The sequence below is a fragment of the Phallusia mammillata genome, chromosome 5, assembly GCF_965637545.1.
Source record: "Phallusia mammillata chromosome 5, kaPhaMamm4.hap1.1, whole genome shotgun sequence".
In the NCBI taxonomy this organism is placed as follows: Eukaryota; Metazoa; Chordata; class Ascidiacea; order Phlebobranchia; family Ascidiidae; genus Phallusia; species Phallusia mammillata.
The window spans coordinates 9,402,522-9,422,687 of NC_137256.1; the positions used below are offsets into that span (position 1 = coordinate 9,402,522).

Genomic DNA, 20,166 nt, shown 5'->3' on the forward strand with positions numbered 1-20,166 from the left:
TTTAAGCCATAGAACAATATTTCTTTTCTCCAGCACACAGTGCAATTACGAAAGCTGCAACAACGATAATCAAACACTTTACAAAGATTGGTCTCATTGTGCAACAAATTACAAACAAGGATTTAACAATACAAAACTTCTTTCAGCCAGGCATACATGTTGTGTGCTACCTACTATTGAAAGTTATTGAACTAGCACTTTATGTGCTGTAGTTAGGAATACAAATAGGCAGTTGAGCAGTGGTTTTGTATGGTATAATGGAATAGTTACTTCACATACCAAGTTCTTCACATTCCAAGAAGAAATTCATTCATATTGATGGCCCACCCCAAAAATTTAGGCTATTTTGTACGTTTTGGACTTTAGGATTAAGAAGGTTGAGAAACAGTGCAGTAGAGCATTTAGAATGTTCAACACTCGCCAGTGGTTATTGTGCCTGAATAAAAAGTCTAGCAGCTAATTCAGCAAGACCGCAATATATCAGATGCAGGTTTGGACGAAATATACTTCCATATGTAACTGAGTCACTGCATATACAGACAAACCATAACAACTTTGCCAAGCGTTTTAAAGTGTTGATTATGCAATTAACCAGATTCCGCTGTACTTGGGGCACCATGCCTTATTGAAACCTGGAACAAGCATTTCAGCTACAGCTTTTACCTTTTCTCATGCTTATACAAGCATTAATAAAAGGCAGACCCTTTGGGTTCCCTAAATTAATCAAATAGCGAGGAAATGATTTTAAAAAAATACAGGACAATTAATTAAATTAATCAATTAATACTCCATAAATCAGTCCAGCTCTGACTCGCCACCTAGCGGTTGTGGTGCCTCATTGCTGGAATTTAAATTTCCCAGCTTAACAGGACTAACAAGCATGGAATTGTGTAGATTCGTTGCCATGCCGTTAAGCGAAGGTGGACTAACTACGCCATTTTCAGTTGCACCATTATGCGAAGAATGACCATTCATGTTAGAGTACTGGTTTTCAGATTCTGAAGGGGTATCGTCATTTAAACTTTCTGTTTCTTCTAAATCAATTCGTTTCTGTGGGGTGTCGGTAACTTCGGGTATTTCGGTGAGTCCATTCTCTTTGTTTTGTGTCGGTTCCGTTACCTCAGCCTCTACAATGCTTGGTTTAAGTTGCCAACTCGGTATGACTGGTGGATTTACTGGTGTAGCTGGAAACTGCTTGCTGGAATTGGTACATAGACGTAAGACTTGTATTGTAAAAATGTTAAAGTTTAAAACAGCGGGTAACTTAATAGTTGGTGAACTTACGTGCTTAACAATAACCCCTTTACTGTAGTAATCTCAGCTTGCAACTCATTAATAGCAGTGTTAGACATGGGTGGATTTGATCCTTCAGCCTGTTCAGCATATAAGTTAAAGTAGCATGACAAATTGTTTGGACATTCAAAGAAGTTTGTGGATGGCAAAGATACCTTATAAACGGCAACGTTGTTTGAAACTTGACTAATTTGTAAGGTTTGGTCAGTGATTTGTTCCTGTAAGTCTTTTATAACACTTTGCAGATCCTGGAATTAAAATCAAGTTTGCAGTGTTTTAAAGAGTAGTTATAGAAACATAAACAAAACCGACTTTAATGCTTTTTTGCATGCCACTGTTCATTTCCTTGATACCTTCATCCATGTCACATAATCTTTTGTCCATTTTTGTGGTACGCTGGAGTATAAGTGGCTCAATGTACCTCTGTAGGTATGAAGGGCACAGGATTAAAGGTATATATGATAACCTTTATTGAAGGTTTGGTGTAGGTTACTAACCTTATAAAGAGTGTACAAACCATAAACCACACCACCAACTATAATAGCCAACGCTGAATAATCTCGAATCTTTTCCCATGTTGAAACTGCCAGAGGTGCAAAAAAGTTGTGTTAAACCATATTTTTAATGAGAGAAACAATAATATGGGTCATGCTATGACAAAATGCCACATCAGGGGTAAAGGATTTAAAAAAAAGTATTATGTAAAAAAGATATTAGTGCATTCATTTTTGGCTTGTAGACTACCTAGAGTCAGTAAGTGGTAAGTGCTAATAATAAATATGTAAATAAAAGTCAGTCTCCAGGAAAAAGATGATGCCATATGACAGTGGTTCTCAAACTTTTTTCGTTGCGGCGCCTCTGGAAAAGTTTTCTGGACTTGCGACCCACGAGCAAACTAGAAGGGTGGCTTTCTGATATACTTCCATTTTATATATTCTATACGATATTTACCAATTTACTATACACATCATTTGATCCACACATATGATTGTTTTTGTAAACAAAAACTAATGGGTCCCCACACGCGTGTTTGTGCGGATTTACGGTAAACAAATGTTGCGGTGACTTTTAGATTTTTAAAAACAAATTTTTAGAAAGCATTAACCCAACAATAAAAAAATTGTTCGTATTCTTTTTGCACTATTATTGTCATATAATTACAAAAACATTAAAAAAGAACGAAACAAATACTTTAATTTAATCTCTTGCTTTGACCCAGATATTGTCGTACCATTGACCTGCAGTAACCTCTCAGGGTGCACACGCCAAACGACTGTTTGACCTATTGACACCGTTTTCAATAGACGCCGTCCTTACTGTTCAACAAAACCGTTTAACCTAATTTATACATGCCTTGAGTGTTGATTCCTAAATTGATACCAAAAAAACACTACATTATGATGAAAGAAAGTTCTGAACTGTGTTAGTAATACCTACTAGTTGACCTTAAGTAACCCATGGTCATGCGGCGGCCAACCTGACAACGAGCATTTAAAAAAACACATTTATCTTGCAAAAAAAAATGTCAAGTTTGATTTTTCAACTTTATTTTGATTAACAAGTTTTGCTTGACATATACGAAACCGAAGCACGCTTATTAGGTTTAAATCACGTCATAGGTGTGAAACCTTCGCCAAAACTGAAAATGTGAGTGACAACTTAATAAAACGAAATAGCATTGCTGTGCAAAACAGCTGATTTCTAATCACCGAAACGACGTCTCGTAAAACGTCTGTCCGACGTCAAGCTGAGCCCTCCTGCTATCGTAAACCAGTGAGTTACTCTCTTGGGACTTCTGCCTACAGTGTCTTTCTTGACCAAACGAGCGTTAGACACATTTACGTTTTGGGGGCCTGTGGGTAAACCGCTGGGTAATTCGGGGTCAAACTTCTGGAGGATCAAGTTTGGATTAATAACTAACATATGTCCAAATTTGAATAAATTTGAAGCACTCTTTCTTTACCAAACCAGCGTTACAAACCAGCGTTAAAATTTTTACGTTTTCGGGGCCTGTGGGTGAACCCCTGGGTCATTCAGGGTCAAACTTCAGGAGGATCAAATTTTGGTTAATAACTAACATCTGACAAAATTTAAACAAATTTGAAGCACTCTTTCTTGACCAAACGCATATAACAAACCATGTTTTAAAAAAGTTGCATTTTGGGGGCCTGTGGGTGAACCACTGGGTAATTCGGGGTCAAACTTCAGGAGGATCAAATTTAGATTAATAACTAACATCTGTCCAAATTTGAATAAATTTGAAGCACTCTTTCTTGACCAAATGCGTTTAACAAACCAGCGTTAGACAGAAAAAAGAAAAAAAGAAAAAAAGAAAAAAGAAAAAAAAAATACGGACAAAAACAATATGTGTCCCTTCAGGGAAGGGGACCCATAATAAAAGTTAATGAGAAAACTTATTACCAAAGTTGTGTTTATTAATACAACAACAAAAAGCCACAAAACTGAACCATTCTGCAACGCCCTTGGAAAATTGAAACGATGCACCAGGGCGTCCGGGCGCACTGTTTGAGAACTACTGCCATATGATATAACTATAGATAAGTATATATCCAATAACCTACCAACAAGCTACATATAATTGTATATTTATACAAAAGTTAGATTTTCCTAAAAACTCCAAACCGTTACCTTGTCTAGTGGGAACAATAGTTTGGACTTGTGGTTGCACATATTGTTGATCACCAGATACCACAGGTTGAACTGATGATTCAGTTACTCCAGCCCTTTCTACAGCAGCTTGAATTTCTTCTTCTGTTAAACCTTAACCAAGAATTTCCAAGTTTATTAACAGTGTTCAACAAACAATGGGCTGTCATGCCGGTTCATGGGGCTTTTTTAAAATACACAATCTATGCAATCCTTTTTAGAATTGGGTTGAAGGTTTGTAATTACATTCACTTCATAATTCTATTTTAGATACCTCTTTAGGGATAATATTCTAACATAATTTGAGTTGGGACTAAATACTAAATGTTAACGAGGGTTCCTCTATTTCTCGACTTCAAATTAAAAATTCATTTCTCGAGAATCTCTAACTTTTTATTTAAGCCGATTTTCTAAGAAAAACAAAAAAAATCTGATTGTACGTTTTTTGCTTCTATTAGGGATCGCAAGTAGTGATTCGCTGGCAAAGCAGCAAAAAACGAAGCAACTGTTATAGATCTAACGCAACCAGGTGTGACTACTGTCTGGGAAAGGTGAAAGTTTAGTGGCAACGCACATTAAAACACACTGTTTCAGGAGCAAAAAAAGAGAAAGTAATGTGCCCAGTGCACTCTGGGGCGAGCTAAAACGAATATACATGTAATAAGAGGTGTCGCATTTACTTTTTGGTAATTATACGTGACATAATTTTTCTGAGACTCAATTCTCGATTTTTTAGAAGAAGGAACTCTTACATTAACGCTTGTGAATTTTCAAGAATTTCTTGAGAAGGAACTCTAGTTTAACAAATTTACATGCATTAAATATTCGCAGTTCGCAAAAAAAAAACTGTTTAAACAAGTCCACATAGCAAAAAGGGTTTATTGAGTTTGTTTTGCTTAGTAAAAAAAAGCATAGTGGCACAATTAAACTAAAACAATCAACAGTCCAAAAGAGCTGTGCAACATCGAAAAGGTAAAAACTACAAAATGCAAAAATGTTTAGGGCACAATTGGTGGGTTATAGCAAAATGCGCTGCACCGTACAAGTTTGCTTAAGCTTACTGTGAGATTGTTAAAAAACAACAAAATTCTAAAACTTTTTTTTGAAACCTTTTCGTTTGAGGAAATCTTTCTTTTGTGGTAATGGACTAGATTGCACTTTGGGGTTCTGAAGAAATTTAATTGCAGTTGTAATAAGATTTTCTCTTAAGGGTTCTGACTCCACAATTGGCACATTGTCTGGAATGCCTCCTTCCTCAGACATGTTGGGCAGGCCTATTTAGAATAGTCCAAAAATCTCTGAAAATAAAAAAACACACACTTTAGAGTTTAGACTGGCTAATAAAAGTCCAGTCTGCAGAACATTGCAGTTTGCCAGTTTCCGACGAGATCTCGGGTGTGCAGGACCAACGGGCTTGAAAACTAGGGTTCCTCGATTTCTTGGTATTTTCTTGATTTCTAATCAATTTATTTCTCGTAAATCTCGAATTGTTTTATAATCGCAATACGTAAGTTTTTGACAAACTTTATTAAAGCTAAACTGCACGAAAAAACGTTTTCATGCAATACTGCAATATTAGAATAAATTTTACAATATATTTAAATATATTTAATCAATGCTTACGTATACAAAGGAGTTATCAACCGTTATCTACACAAAAATTGCTTATCAGCGAAAATGGCTCACGTTTTAGCAGAGCTCGCGAAAAATAAACAAAACAGTCTTGTAGACTTCTTTTAAAATCATTCATGCCTGTCGAAATGAGTAAATAGGAAATGGCGTCAAAATGCTGATAATATTTGCTTATGAAAGAATATAAAGAAAGCCTTCCTGTTTAATGTTTGGCTTATAATTAGAATAATAGCTGCCAATATATTTTAAGTTTTGATATTGGATAGTTTGGGGGTAATAAACAACATTTGTATTTTGGTTGAAGCAAATTGTACTTTTAAATTTGCAATAATTTAGCTATAATCTTTTTGTTATCTTAGAAACTTCAAATTTACTACCGGTATGCAAATATTGTTGGAACAGAACATACGAGTAAGGTTGACCATTACAAGCATTAAAAATGTTTAAATGTCTGATTTTTATGTTCATAAAATATTTAAATGGTACGGATTAAGAATTGCTATTGGCAACCAGAAAGCAAAATTTTCAAGTTCACTATTATTTGTTTGACTTGCCATTAAGTTTAGCAAATGGCACAAGCGGAGAGCAACGTTCTTTTAACGGTTTAGTTTTGCTATAACTTTTCATTTTGTTTCAGTGCAAAATTTTCTCTTGTTTAGTCAAAATATATATTTTATTGCTGTGTGTATAGCTGTGATAAAACAAAAACATGCCTAGAGGGAAATCAGCAAGGAGTTTTCGGTCTGATGGAAGTGAGGGAGACATGGAAGGATACGGTAAACACATTTTACTATAATTTGTTGTGGTAAAAAAATAAGTAATGCATTTTAGGATTATTTCTTTCTAATATATTATTGTTTTCTGTTGTATTATTTAAGAGTGTTTTTCCAAAAGCCCTGGTTGCTTTGTCAAAGAAATTATATTTTTATTATTGCAGAAATGGAACTGGAAAAGTTACAAAGAAAGTACAGGATAATGGAAGGAGATCGCCAAGCATATGCAATTGAATCACAAGATCTTATTCGGCGTCAATTGTATGTCTTTGTATAACCTTGTAAAACCTTTTTGAGTAAATTTAATTTTTGCCTCATTAGGGCAGAGATCGAAAACCTAAAATGTGAAAGAGAGGAACTCATGAAAAATCTGAATTTGGCTGAAAGCAAGTTTAATCAGGACAAGGACAAAGTGAATGTGGCAGAAATACAAAAACTGTTAGATGAAAAAGGTAAGCTGCACAAGATGTCATGTTATCATAACTCCCAGTTTAATTACAATATAGATCAGTTCTTTTAATCGCATAATTTATTCAATTGCATGTGGATCATTTATTCCAAGTGCAGCCATTTTTGTCATAAAAATAATCTTGTTAATTGCAAAGAAATACTTAGCAAATTGGTTCTGCAATCAACCACTTAACAGCAATTCAGTTGAAAAAGTCAGTGCATTGCTAAAAATGTTATCAAACATAAATGTTTGCTAAATACTTTTTTGAACATTTAACATCTCTTTCTACACTGGTCTAAATTACAAAAATTATTTTCTGCCCCTTTAACCTGGTCTCTTAATGGCTTACCCCATTTGTAACTTAGTATAAATCTTTGTTAACAAATCAATTTGTTTTGAAGATGACTGTTTAAACGAAATCAAACAAGAGCGAGAAATTCAAGCCCAACTTGACGAGAGCATTCAAGTTTGGGAACACAAAGTTCAAGAGCAGCGCAGAAAAATGGGTGGAGGTGAAGCTACCAGAGGCTTTGCACAACATACACAAAAGCGAATGAGTGTTTTGGAAGGAAGGCTCCACAGGGTAACTTGGTGGTTTTAAAGTAATGCTTATGATTTTTTTCTGACCTGTAAACATGCTACTTTACAGGCATTGTCAAAATTCAACCTTGCACTGACAAACAACAGCTCACTGAGAGAACAAATTGAAACCTTGAGAATTGAGAAAGGAAGGTTTCAACAAATGTTCAAGAAACTAGAAAAGGTATTATTTTATCATTAAAGATCTTTGCAAAAATCATATCACTGATAGTTAGGCTTTATTTTTGTTCATGTGTTTTATATTTAAAGTGGTTGCATATGTAATTAACAGGAACTCAAGGATTTAAAGCGTGAAATAGGTCAGGTTATTGAAGCCAGCACCCTGGCATACGATCAACGTGATGAGGCTCACAGCAAAATAGTGTTACTGAAAGAAAAATCTGACAAAGACTTACAGTTGTTTAATGCTGAAATAAAGGTAAGTTTTGTGTGCATCATCGCTGGAAGTAAATTACATTCAAACCTTTTTTGTAGGAATTGCAGCGTGTCATTGACCATGACAAAAAGCTGCGGGAATTCATGATGGCCAAAGGAATAAGCAGAGGGCAAGGCCCCTCACCTATTAAAGAAGGTATAAAATATATACATCTTTGTGTTAGTCTTCTTAGTTTTAGTAAACTGAGTTGGGTTTTATTCAGGCAAAGACAAAGGCGATGGACTTCAAAGCATTGAGTCATATGAGACTGCTTTTAGAGAAATTGAGGAAATAACTGGCAGTACAGATATTAATGTAATCGTCTCAAACTTTATACAAGGTAGGAATATATCTTTTGATCTAAAAACTCAGGTTTTTTTCGGTGGTACTAAATACCGCATGTGACCGCATGGTATACCGCATGTGACCGCATGTTATTACACGGCAGGAATCTGTGAAGGACTTAAATATGCTTTTACGAAAAAATAATTTTGCGGACTTTTGAAAGCGCTTACGGTTAGAGCTATTAGGGTTGGGTGAAGGTTTGAAATTAAAATTAATCTAGAATCTGGTCTATTTTACCCCTGAATTCTTACATTTCACATAACATGGTGCACTTTAAGAGGAATCACATGCGGTCACATGCGGTATTTAGTACTACCCGTTTTATTCACTACTTTACTTTCCCATAGTTGAGGATAGCAACTTTGCACTTTTCAATTATGTCAATGAACAAAACAACGAAATTGAAAGACTTCAAGACCTTATTGAAGGGGTAAGACAAGTTCTATAATTCTTATGTTGTGAAATATCAACCTATTACCCTACATGTTTTATTTCACCGTATAGATTCAAGACAACATTAGGCAGTTCCGCAATGAGGGACACAAGCTGGAAACGGACAGAAAACAGATTTTGAATGAGCTTGAAGACTCACGAAGATCAGCAGCTGACAAAAGTTTAGAGAATGAATCAATGCTTTCAGCCACACTCAAAATCCTGGACCAACTTAAGATTGGTATGTTTGTAAATCTTACAACCCAATTTAAAATTCTAAAACTGAAATTGGGAGAGTTGTGTAAATCAATTTAGGTTCATGCCCAGTTGTGGCATCAAACAGAATTGGTGATGCATGGCTTTTCAGCCTGTTACTTCTAAAAAACCGGAGTGCCATTAGATAGCTACACTAGCCAATCATTCTTGTGTCTTGTCACCAGCTGCACTGATGAGTCCTTTCAAGTCAAAACAGTGTGCTCTGTTCGCAGATGATTTAATGTTTTTTTTTTAATTTTCACTGCCCATGGTGCAGTGCCTCATATTAAAATGAAGCCACAAGGGTAAATAAGCTCCTGCCTTCTTTATCACAGGTGTTGGATCTTTGTTCAAGCGTATTGGTTGTGACAGTGGTGTTCTGAATGATCTTCTGGGCAGCTCAGAAGGTGTGAAAGATGACAACATCATGCAATATCTTGGTATAATTGAACAGCGTGCTAATGAACTCTTGGCTGCACAGTCTTACTTAGATTCACAGGTAAGTGCTGTAGTTATTTCCAGCCTGGTAATTGTTCTAGTACAGTGGTTTTGTAACTGAGGGTTCAAGGACACTTATACGTCTGCTAAGTGTTTCCACACAAAAAGTTTTAAATTTTCTCTTAAAGAGACAGATGAATTATGATTCTTCAACATTATCCCAAGGCTTTACAATTGCATGAAAACACGCTAAAACACATTCTTGACAGAGGACAACCAAAAACATTTCTTTGTTTGTTCAAAAAATGCCATGTTTTCTTTCACCAAGCAAACTCAACTTAACTCCAGTTTGGTACAGCAGAATTATACGAAAGTCATAATCTCTGCACTTTTTGTACGTTTATTAGGATTATGAAAAACCCTATGATCCCCAAGAAACAGCTCGCATCATTTTGGGGCAAGTACCTGTCACTCCAGTCCAACCACTTTTGATTGCTCCTCCATCAACTGGGTAAGATTTAAAACTTAAATTTATTATTTAAAAAAAGCTTAGACAAACATTTTTGTAGCAATGTTTGTTTTGAACAAATGTTTCGTCCACCAGATTGCATACTAAGACTTTTGTTTAACTTTACACCAGTTGAACAAGTACTTTGTTTTCGCAGCAAAGAAAGTATATGTTAAAAGCAGTGTAGCATTTTACAGAATTTTTGATAACTACAATGTAGAAAATACTGAACAAGCGTTTATGTATTTAGGAGGAACTATTGGATTACCATGTAGACTTAAAAAAAAGTAAACAGCTTGCAGCATAGTAGGTAAATGTCAGTCAGAAAAGTTTTATAAATTCAGGTAGCATATTTTAGTTTGCTTTAATGAGGAAGGTTTAAATTTGCATCTACTCCAGTGTTGTTCTTGCAGGGATTTGAGACAAAGAGCAAAGCAAAACAAGTTACTTGCATCAGTACTACAGATTAAGTATGAATAATTTTTGATGTTAATGTAAATGTAGGGATTAAGCTAAGCAGGTTAAGTTTGTTTCAATTAGTAAAACAAAACATAGACAAAACTAAACAATCACTAAACCAGAAGAAGCTACGTGTTTAAACATGTAGAGCACAATATAGTGAAGACACAATTGTTGGTGTATGGCTAAACATGCTACAGCTACTGGTCAAATAGCTAAAAAAACATATAAGAATCTGAAGAGAGAAAGCTGGGTGAAATAACAAAGGGGCCAATCATTGGTTGTGGGATGACATGGTTATTGTGCAGATTTCAGAAAGTAAGAGTTGGAATGACATTATATATCATCTACATTTTGTATGTCAACCCTACCACAGGAGTTTAAATGGTGTATGGTGCACACAATGTTAACTGTATGCAAAGCACTCAACGAAGCCTTTTTCTCATTGCAGGGAAGAATATGACAGTGATGAATTGGAAGCACGAAGCGATGAAGAAAACAGACCACTGTCACAGGGAGAATTAAAGGAAAGAATAATGAAAGGGGTAAGTGACTGGCTGAAACATCAAAGGTTTCTGTTCCATGAACAGTATTTTTTACAAAAACTGCATTTTTAGGTTCTAAAGAAAGAAGCAGCTGCATCCAAAAAGGGTTTTAGATACGACCTATCTGCTGCAAAGAAAAAGAAGTAGTCCTAACAGCTCCTTAATTTTGCAACAAATAGCTGTAGATTGCCAATTTAGTGCCAAATTTTATTAATGCAATGCAATAGGTTCCAGTGTGTGCTTTTGGGTTCTGTTTTAATTCATTTTATTGCCTAACTACCATATTCATGTAGAAGCTGCAGTCTTTTAGTTCATTTTAGCAATACTACGCTTTGTACAAGCAGTAAGTTCTGGCATTCGTGCATTAGATTTTTCATGTTACCTTAAAGTTTTGTTTGCCTAATTTTAACACACAATTTTTCATTTTACCTGTAATGCTTTGTTGATGTGTAAAACACAAATTGCAAGACAATATTGATTCTGTTTAAAAAACTTACAACAAAACTATTTTTTGACTTGGGGCAACCTAAATTGTTTCCAAAGAAAGTGACACAATATTCTAACCTACCTTTGTCTATTGCCAACACTTTACTAGCATGTACAGTCACAACTTTTTTAATTTCCTCATTTGTGTGTCCCACAATGTGTTAATATTAAGGTGTAAGTTTCACATTTGCTACGAATTAGCAATCATACTGTGTTACCTTTGCAGTTGGGTGTTTTGATTTTTTCATTTGCATATACACTACTGTCAAATGCCCTTTTTATGGACATTGTTACTGAAAGTAAAAATGCTCTATTATAGTTAATTGATAATTCATTTTTATGGTAACATTTCATCTTTAGGCAAACAAAGACATTGGTTAATTTTGCCAAAACATTATTTTGTTTTTATTTGTTTCATGTTAGAGCATTGCTTTATTCGTTGTTTAGATTAAAACATACAATTTTCATATAGCCAAGTGTGCAGTTATTGGATTTTTGGAAAAATGTAGAATGAATCACTTATGAAAAGTGTAGCGATAAGCCGTTGAGTAATTTAAGGACAAAACATTTGTAACAAAAGATAGTTCAAAGCACTTGGTGAGACATTTTGTGACTAAAATAAACAAAAATTTCACTGTAAAAAATGAATAAAAGGAGTATTCCCGCCAGTCCATTTGTACCTCAAAACCATTTTCCAAAAAAAAAAACGGAATCCAAATTTACATTGCATTTCCAAAATCTCACAAGCATGAGAAGTCCAGAAATGAAACAACAATGGCGGTAAAATCTAAAAAATATTAAACGAACGAAATGAATCTTACAAAATGAAAACATTTTTAACTTTTACTCCCTTTTGCAAAAAACTACCAAAAAGTAAACAACAGTGATTTTACAACCATTTTAGTTAAACTGGAAAACATGCTGTTGCCTGATGGACCACTTTGTTAAGGCCCGTTTACACTATGCTTAGCGGCGCCTAACCTAACCTTACCTTGCGACCCCTTCCGTTTACACTGCGATTATCGGTGCGTACCTAAGCTTACTAAATAATACACTAGACGTATTTTTTTAGCTCGCAGCAAATGTCGATGACCATAAATCACCACAAAAATGTATTGTTACCTATTTTAGATCGAAAAAGCTTTGTATCAATCTAAATTAAATTATATTTTGTTAGTAAACATGATTTTGCATCTTGGTAATCATACAGGATTGTTCTGGATGTTGTTGTATTGATTGGTGACATATTTATCTCACTTTCATGTTTCTGTAACATGTAGTCCGCTGTGCTAGGGTAAATGTACATTTTAAATGCAATTAATTACAATATTTAAACACAATAAAACACAACATGCAATCATAACCATGTAATAAACACTTAAATTGAAGGCAAATAGCGTGTCATCACTTATTTTCGGCAAATGAACCAGCTTTTTCAAATCAGAAACCCGTACACAGCGATAACACAAACCGTCTGCGCAGGTTCAAGCAGCTTGATACGCAGAAAAACGCTCGGCAGGCGATCGCTCGCTCATTTCTACGAGACTTGAGCGCCTGAAATCAGTCAAGCGCGAAACCAGACAGAAAAAATGAAACAAACAAACTTACGCAGGTTTGAGCGAGCGCGATACGCACAGTGTAAACGGGCCTTTATTCCCGCCTTTTCTTCGGACCATCTTCCAAAAAGATAGAAATCATACAAAGTGATTTAAGTGAATGAGCGGTAGGTTAGCGTGCGTTTTGTGTGCGATTTTTACGAGATTTGTTTTCTGAAAACTCTTGGTTTTCTGTTCATTTGGCCAATACAGAATTGGATTATGGCAGCTGGTCCGATTTCGGAACGCAATCAAGGTACGTATCTGTTACATGTGGTTACCGCAAGAGTATTTTACTTTAGTGCAACTATATGTTATACTCATGCATGATGTTGTTCTTGTTATTACGTGTTATGTTTTGCACACAAACAAAACCTAAAACAATACAAAATTTGGTGCAGATGCAACGGTTTATGTGGGTGGACTTGATGAAAAAGTTAAGGAGCCATTGTTGTGGGAATTATTTCTACAATCTGGTGTAGTTGTCAGTACCCATATGCCCAAGGTATTGTTCACAACATTTCATAGCTTTAATGTTGAGTTTAGTGATGGGCGAGTACCAATATCGAGTACCACATGTATATACCGAATACGATTACCGAGTACTTAAGTCTAGTGTTGTACTTAGTTGTATATCACTGGCTAATTTATCTGCACTGGTCGGGGTACAGGCGTGCACTCACACATGCCGAAAAATGTAATCACCACATAATAGCGAAAAAGATATATGTAAACAGGCGGAACTTTTTTCCACTTTTGTGCTGTCCGAAGCAAATATTGGCATAAAGTTGCCCGTGTTCGTGTTCTTATGGTGTAAATCGGCCTTCGGTACTCGCACGTTGGTATCGAAAACTGAGACAAAATATTTCGATACCGAGTACGAGTATCAATACCACTGAAATGGTTCGATACCGAGTACTCGTCCCATCACTAGTTGAGTTTGAAAATGAAAACACTTATTTACTCTCAGGACCGAATTACTGGAAGCCATCAAGGATATGGTTTTGTTGAGTTTCTAAGCGAAGAAGATGCTGATTATGCAATAAAAATTCTAAACATGATAAAACTGTATGGCAAGCCTATACGAGTTAACAAGGTAACATGAAGACCAATGCAATGTTTGAACTGTTAATCTTTGATAGTACTTTTATTTTAGGCTTCGTCACATCAAAAGAATTTAGATGTTGGGGCAAATTTGTTTATTGGCAACCTGGATCCAGAGATTGATGAAAAACTCCTGTATGATACTTTCAGTGCATTTGGTGTAATATTGCAGACACCAAAGGTATGCTGTTTTTTATATGATTTCTTATAAATGATATTTTCCATGTGCTTATTATTCAAGATCTTGATAGGCCATTTTAAATCCTCATCATGTGTACTTAGTGACAACGTACCTCTACCAAAAGCAGTACTGTAAAACATTCATGGCAACTTTAGGCCAATACTTTGCTCTACTACTGCAGTAATGTGCTTTTATACTAGTAAAATATGCATTAAATCGCAAGTAAGCTGCAGACAGTACACACTGTTTCAACCTATAACATGTCATTAGTGCAGCTGGCGACAAGATGTTTTTATATTGAAATAAAATTACTGCTGTCTTTTGTGGGACTGCTAACAAAACTATGTTTTCAAAGCAGTAGTATACCTTTAGCTCAAATAAAATGTTGAACTGCACAGATTATGAGGGACCCAGACACTGGAAATTCGAAGGGTTATGCTTTCATTAACTTTGCCAGTTTTGAGGCATCTGACGCAGCCATGGAGGCCATGAATGGACAGCATCTGTGCAATCGCCCAATCAGTATCTCTTATGCTTTCAAAAAAGACTCCAAAGGAGAAAGGCATGGTGGAGCAGCAGGTAAGTTGGACCTTTCCACAGCTGCTGTTAGTTTGCAATTTCTTTGTTTTCATGCCAAAACATTTTTACACTCTAAATCTAAACCAGTAAAACCTTGATGCCTGCAAATACAGCAAACCAAATCTTTTACCATTACACTGATTTAGTAACAGGCATTGGGATATTTTGCTGCAATAAGGTGCTTCCACATTTGGTAAGGGTTGATAGTACTCATTGTGCAGCTTTTTGTCAAATTATGTAATTAAATCTGTGTGGCCCGGTAAAGAAATACATATATGCACTGCCTAGTATTTGCTGATTTCTGCTTTATCCTAATGGATGATTGCCTCAGCATTTTTTGCATGTTTACAGAGAGACTGCTAGCTGTTCAGAATCCACTTTCCCAAGCAGACAGGCCTCACACCCTCTTTGCTGATGCCCCAACAGAAATGCCTCCTGTAAATCCGGACATGATGTCAATGGATATGTCAGGTAATCTACTTACCACATAGAAATATTGCATCCATACTAATCCTTTTTCTATCCTTTGTAGTTTTGCCTCCACCGCCTATGCCATTGCCAGGAATGCCACATATGGTTCCACCTATGATGCCACCAATGGGAATGGGATCAGTTATGCCTCCACCACTGGGTCATATGCCGCCACTGCCCAATGGTCCACCACACGATGGAGATCACAACCAAAGAGATCAGTCCGGTAATCAAAACATGGGCGGACAATCCAACATGCAATCACAGAATTGGGGAGGCCCACAAAACATGGGCCACATGCCACCTAATATGATGCCTTCTGGACCACCAATGGGAATGGGTACGTACTAGTTGTGGTTCAATACTTTGTTGTTGAATCCAAGTTAAATTCATGTATTCATAATTAAAAGGTCCTGGGCCAAGAATGGGCGGCTTTGGACAAAGAGGACCCCCTCCACCCCCAATGGGGCCACCAATGGGTGGGCCTTGGGGTGGTCCACCAAGAGGTCCACCTATGTTCGATGGGGGAATGCCAAGAGGCCCCCCACCTGGAATGGGTGGCCCAATGCGGGGCCCGCCCCCTCCAAGAATGGGAGGCCCCATGAGAGGACCGCCACCACCTCCAATGATGGGAGGCCATGGAAATTGGAATGATGATAGATGAACACAAGAAGGATAAACGATGTATATTGAATTTCAACGAGAAGCTGCTTGTGACATTAGCCCACTGAAACAACCATGTGATGTCATTTTTTTATTCCCTGATTCTGGCCAAAGTGGCAATAAAAATTAAAATTGTCGTTGTGCTGTGTAAAACAGTAAAGCATTTGGCATAGACAAGAAAACAAGTTACTACATTTGTTAGAAATTAATTGCACATCGCATCATCAGATATAAACCAAGTTAAGTTCTGGCTTTCATTAGAAACTTTGCATATTGGATACTTTTCTTCGCCAACACAGTTATTATCTTGAAGTGATTGCACAATATCACATTTTGATTTGCCAACAATCATTACTGCTATATTCTTTGCAGTTGTCAAGGCTTTGTAAGTAAGAGTCATTCTTTTTGGTGGTGAGGCTTCAGTATCTTCAATTAATGTCACATACCTGTAAGAAACATCCAAGTAATAAATAAAAGAGAGATTAAAATGCAGCAACATACCTTTCTGTTTCTTGTAGTGCTGTGTTGTAAGGAAAAAGTGACGCAGTGTGCCCATCAGATCCAACACCCAGTAAAACAAAGTCAAATATAGGTGCATCTCCAAGTACGGTTTTCAGTGTATACTCATACGTATCAGAACTGCCTTCCCAGGACAATTCATTGGGGTAACTTAGCGTTAACATTGGGTGTATATTTTCATACTTCAACCCCGGTATGTGGTTAATTAATGAGGTGCAAAGGCTTTTGAAGTTGGAAACTGAGTCTTTAAGAGAGCACCGTTCATCTACCTGCCATATATGTACTATATGCCATGGTATATCATTTAAATGTAGTTGTCTGAGATAATTGAAAAGCATAATCGGAGTTCTGCCCCCTGAAAAGGCAATGTGAAAATCACGACTGTCTATATCTGCTTTAACTGCTGCCTCTTGAATGGCTTTTGCCACTGATGTTACAATTTCAGAAGCAGAACCAGTTACAGCCTCATGCCTTAAAAACTTTGTGGTAGCCTGAGTTAGTGACTGGTAATCTATGCTATTGAAGAAAAGTCCCCTGTCATGAAAGGAAAAGTCCAAACTGTCCTCTACTTGGTTTCCTCCTTCATAAACAACCAACTTTTTGTCTTTCTGTATCTCAATAATGTTTCCCCAGATTTTCCAAGATTCCAGCAAACTTTGAGTTGTCACAAAGTTTTCTTTTTTGCCGAGAAACATTTGCTCAATCAGTAGCGAGTAGGCATCCTTTACAAGTTTCGGAACATAAATATTAAAGCATCCAGTGTCCATGTGTAGATATTGCTTATTCTCAAATTGATTTGTAAGCTGCCATGTTCCAGAAATTGTATCTCCTTCCACTGGTAACAACTTACTGACCAAAATAGCTGGTGATTTTAGAACTCCATGACCAATGTGGAATATAAGTTGCTTGTGTCTTTGGCACCCTAAAAAATAAATTCGTACAAGGAAAAAAATTGGTGTTACTAAACATCATACCCCATGTTACCGAGTGGTAAGCAGTTTTAATGGACATAAATATACATCATGCAAAAATTATAATTTTGTGGACTTTTAAATCCGCTGATGGTTAGAGCTATTTGGGTTGGGGTGAGGGTTTGTAATTGAAATAATACTAGAATCTGGTCTCATTTACCCTTGTTAGGGCTAATATTCTCATGTCCCTCAAACCATTTACCATACTATGCGTCATCATGCGGTATTCAGTACTGTCAAATTCAACATACCCTGTTTGGAATGTGCAGAGAAACCAGTTTCTTTAAATATTATTCTCGCATAACCTATTCTCTCATTCATTTGTTTCCCAGCTACAAGAATCATTGGAACATTTTTCCATCGTTCTGAATCCATTCGTAACCTTACAGCTGTTATAAAACAAGAGTGTCAGTTATTTAAGGTAAACAGGTTGCAATAAAATTATAAATGATCTCCTGTCAAACCTGCATAAGTCGGAGTGGGTGAGGTTTCATTTGTGTCTGTCTCATCATGAACTTCTTCAGCATAATCTAAGCAAGTATGAAAAATGATTGATTACAGTATTACCAATACCCTACTTTAATATTCACTAACCAGCTTTTTATAAACAAGCTCTTGCTGCCACGCATTATATCAAATTTATAGAGCTCTTCTGGCAATTGTATTTTTGTACCAACGTTTTGATGTCCTGCATTTGGCTGTCTACAGGAAAAGAATATATCTGGAGTCATGGAATATTTACCAACAAGGAAACATAATGAACAACAAAACTGATGTAACACGTTCAGAGTGCTACAGGCACCTGCTCAAAGATTACAGGCCCAATCATTTGTCATCGCACAGTGTTTTCATTGCGTTGTGACGTGCTTGCGTGTAATTCATTTTTCTATTGTTTATCGTGCACTGTACTACTCGCATTTACTGTTATTTACCCTAATGAAGGCGACCCGTATAGGACGTCGAAACGTTAGTACAAAAATACTATTGCCAGAAGAGCTCTATAAATCAGCTTTTTATGTTTGGGTAGATTATGCAATTAAGCAGATTAGTTTTTAAACAAGTGATAGGTTATGGCTTCACAATTCACATGCAATTTAACCAGGTTTCTCTGTATTTATATTTTTGTAAGGACAATACTTTACATCTTTCAATTACCTTCATATTGTCCCAATACAACATCTGTAGAAAACACAGGTAAAATATTTCTTAAAAGTCCTAATCTTGCTTCAATAATTGCATCAGTAGTTCGAATGCTGCCATTTTTTGGAAGATCCATCGTCAGCAAGTACAGAATTTCAGACAAATGATTCTGCATAACATCACAAACCACTCCATACTTGTCATAAAAACTTGTTCTACCTAATGAAAAAATGACATAATTTCCATCAAAATGTAAAACATCCATTTGCTTTATCCAACTGATGAAACACACCCTTAACTCCAACAGTTTCCTTCATAACTATTTCAATCCTCTCCACAAAATGTCCGTTCATCATATTTTCAAGTTCTTTATTGTCATGTCTAAATTTAATGATTTGCTCCACAGCTTGCTTTCCAAGATAATGGTCAACCCTGTTTATATTTAAGGCATCTAAATTTAGGCTGACTGTGTTAGCCTATGTAACATTGTCAAAATCGCTTGAGTGGTTAGCACAGCTGCCTTTTGTTTACAAGGCTGTGGGTTCTAATCACATCTCGGTCGCTGAGCACCATTGCTCCAACCCAGTGGTTCCCAAAGGGTTGAACATAACTTATGTCACCAAAAAAATCAAATATAAATAGATTTAACGGACTTAAAAATAAAATATACATAAAGCAGACAGCTTGGCAGTGGACTCATTGTTAGCATAACATTTCAGGCATTGCCCGCCCAGCAAGGAATATATATATATATATATGTCAGTGATATTTTCGGCCTAATTTGCACTTCATTTTTACCTGAATACTTCTTCATCATGCAAAGTCTGGGAAATAGCATCTGACATGCTTATGGCTGATTGTTGGTCATGTCCAAAGGGCTTCTCTAGCACTACTTTTAGTGATCCACTTTCCTTTGTTGGTCGACAGTGTGTAGATATGTATTTTGCAATGCTTTCATATGTAAAGGGTGGGACAGATAAATAAAAGATTCGCTGGTATTGGCATGGTCTGTCTTTGTGGCAAACATTTTGGCTGGTGTATGAATCTTTTAAATGGTTTTCACACAAGTTTTTGTAATCTAAATCTGATTTTAATCTCATGTATGTGACAAGGTTAATAAAGTCGTTCTTATCTTTCATGCAAGACCCAGTATCATGACACTTTATTACATCATGTAGGGTTGTGTTTATTTGTGGCCAACCGACTGAGTGATTTTTAGTGCCAGCTCCAAAGAAGGAAAAAGTCCAGCCATCTTTGGTTTTGGATGAGTACAACTGATACAGATCAAACAGTCCCTTCCATAGATATTTTTTTGCTAAGTCGCCGCCACCCCCAACTAAGATGATGTCAGCATGATTGGTCTTTTCGGAGGTATAAAATTCTTCATGTGGTTTTTCATCAATTTCAGTAGTTTCGGTGCCGGAAAGCAAAAACAGGCACAGTGATAAAGCAAATAAGCATTGAGGTTTAAAGAAATTCATTTTTTACAATTTTCATTGACCTGCATTTAAATTGGTAAACAAATCCCACTTAATGTACTACTTCCATGTTAAAGTCATGAACTTTGTTTACAATGATAAAGGGAAGTAGGAAACCAACCAAAAGTAAAACCCTTAAAGTTCCAACTTCCAATAGCCTATTATT

General features: G+C 36.2%; 4 protein-coding genes across 4 annotated transcripts; 2 read left to right on the forward strand and 2 right to left on the reverse strand.

Moving 5' to 3' along the window:
- On the reverse strand, positions 1 to 5,503 carry LOC145227637 (peroxisomal membrane protein PEX14-like). Its single transcript, XM_080092512.1, has 8 exons — positions 5,323 to 5,503; positions 5,070 to 5,258; positions 3,943 to 4,074; positions 1,791 to 1,876; positions 1,606 to 1,716; positions 1,449 to 1,541; positions 1,285 to 1,373; positions 1 to 1,198 (listed from the first exon to the last, which is right to left on the reverse strand). Exons 2-8 carry the CDS (start codon positions 5,221 to 5,223, stop codon positions 796 to 798), a joined length of 1,068 nt encoding a protein of 355 aa, XP_079948638.1. The 5' UTR covers positions 5,224 to 5,258; positions 5,323 to 5,503; the 3' UTR covers positions 1 to 795.
- Positions 5,504 to 6,199: 696 nt separating this feature from the next.
- On the forward strand, positions 6,200 to 11,768 carry LOC145228483 (coiled-coil domain-containing protein 63-like). Its single transcript, XM_080093549.1, has 14 exons — positions 6,200 to 6,368; positions 6,530 to 6,626; positions 6,687 to 6,817; positions 7,218 to 7,399; positions 7,466 to 7,579; positions 7,688 to 7,834; positions 7,891 to 7,987; positions 8,055 to 8,171; positions 8,524 to 8,606; positions 8,681 to 8,849; positions 9,199 to 9,362; positions 9,709 to 9,812; positions 10,720 to 10,813; positions 10,886 to 11,768. Exons 1-14 carry the CDS (start codon positions 6,302 to 6,304, stop codon positions 10,958 to 10,960), a joined length of 1,641 nt encoding a protein of 546 aa, XP_079949675.1. The 5' UTR covers positions 6,200 to 6,301; the 3' UTR covers positions 10,961 to 11,768.
- A 1,229-nt stretch (positions 11,769 to 12,997) lies between these two features.
- On the forward strand, positions 12,998 to 16,029 carry LOC145228484 (splicing factor 3B subunit 4-like). Its single transcript, XM_080093550.1, has 8 exons — positions 12,998 to 13,150; positions 13,296 to 13,399; positions 13,865 to 13,990; positions 14,051 to 14,179; positions 14,578 to 14,758; positions 15,110 to 15,229; positions 15,291 to 15,569; positions 15,640 to 16,029. The coding sequence occupies exons 1-8, from the start codon at positions 13,117 to 13,119 to the stop codon at positions 15,891 to 15,893; spliced, it is 1,227 nt and encodes a 408-aa protein (XP_079949676.1). The 5' UTR covers positions 12,998 to 13,116; the 3' UTR covers positions 15,894 to 16,029.
- Positions 15,971 to 20,043, reverse strand: LOC145228482 (GDH/6PGL endoplasmic bifunctional protein-like). Its single transcript, XM_080093548.1, has 7 exons — positions 19,321 to 20,043; positions 18,815 to 18,954; positions 18,538 to 18,741; positions 17,847 to 17,912; positions 17,634 to 17,771; positions 16,394 to 17,333; positions 15,971 to 16,338 (listed from the first exon to the last, which is right to left on the reverse strand). The coding sequence occupies exons 1-7, from the start codon at positions 20,001 to 20,003 to the stop codon at positions 16,098 to 16,100; spliced, it is 2,412 nt and encodes an 803-aa protein (XP_079949674.1). The 5' UTR covers positions 20,004 to 20,043; the 3' UTR covers positions 15,971 to 16,097.
- Positions 20,044 to 20,166: the final 123 nt, after the last annotated feature.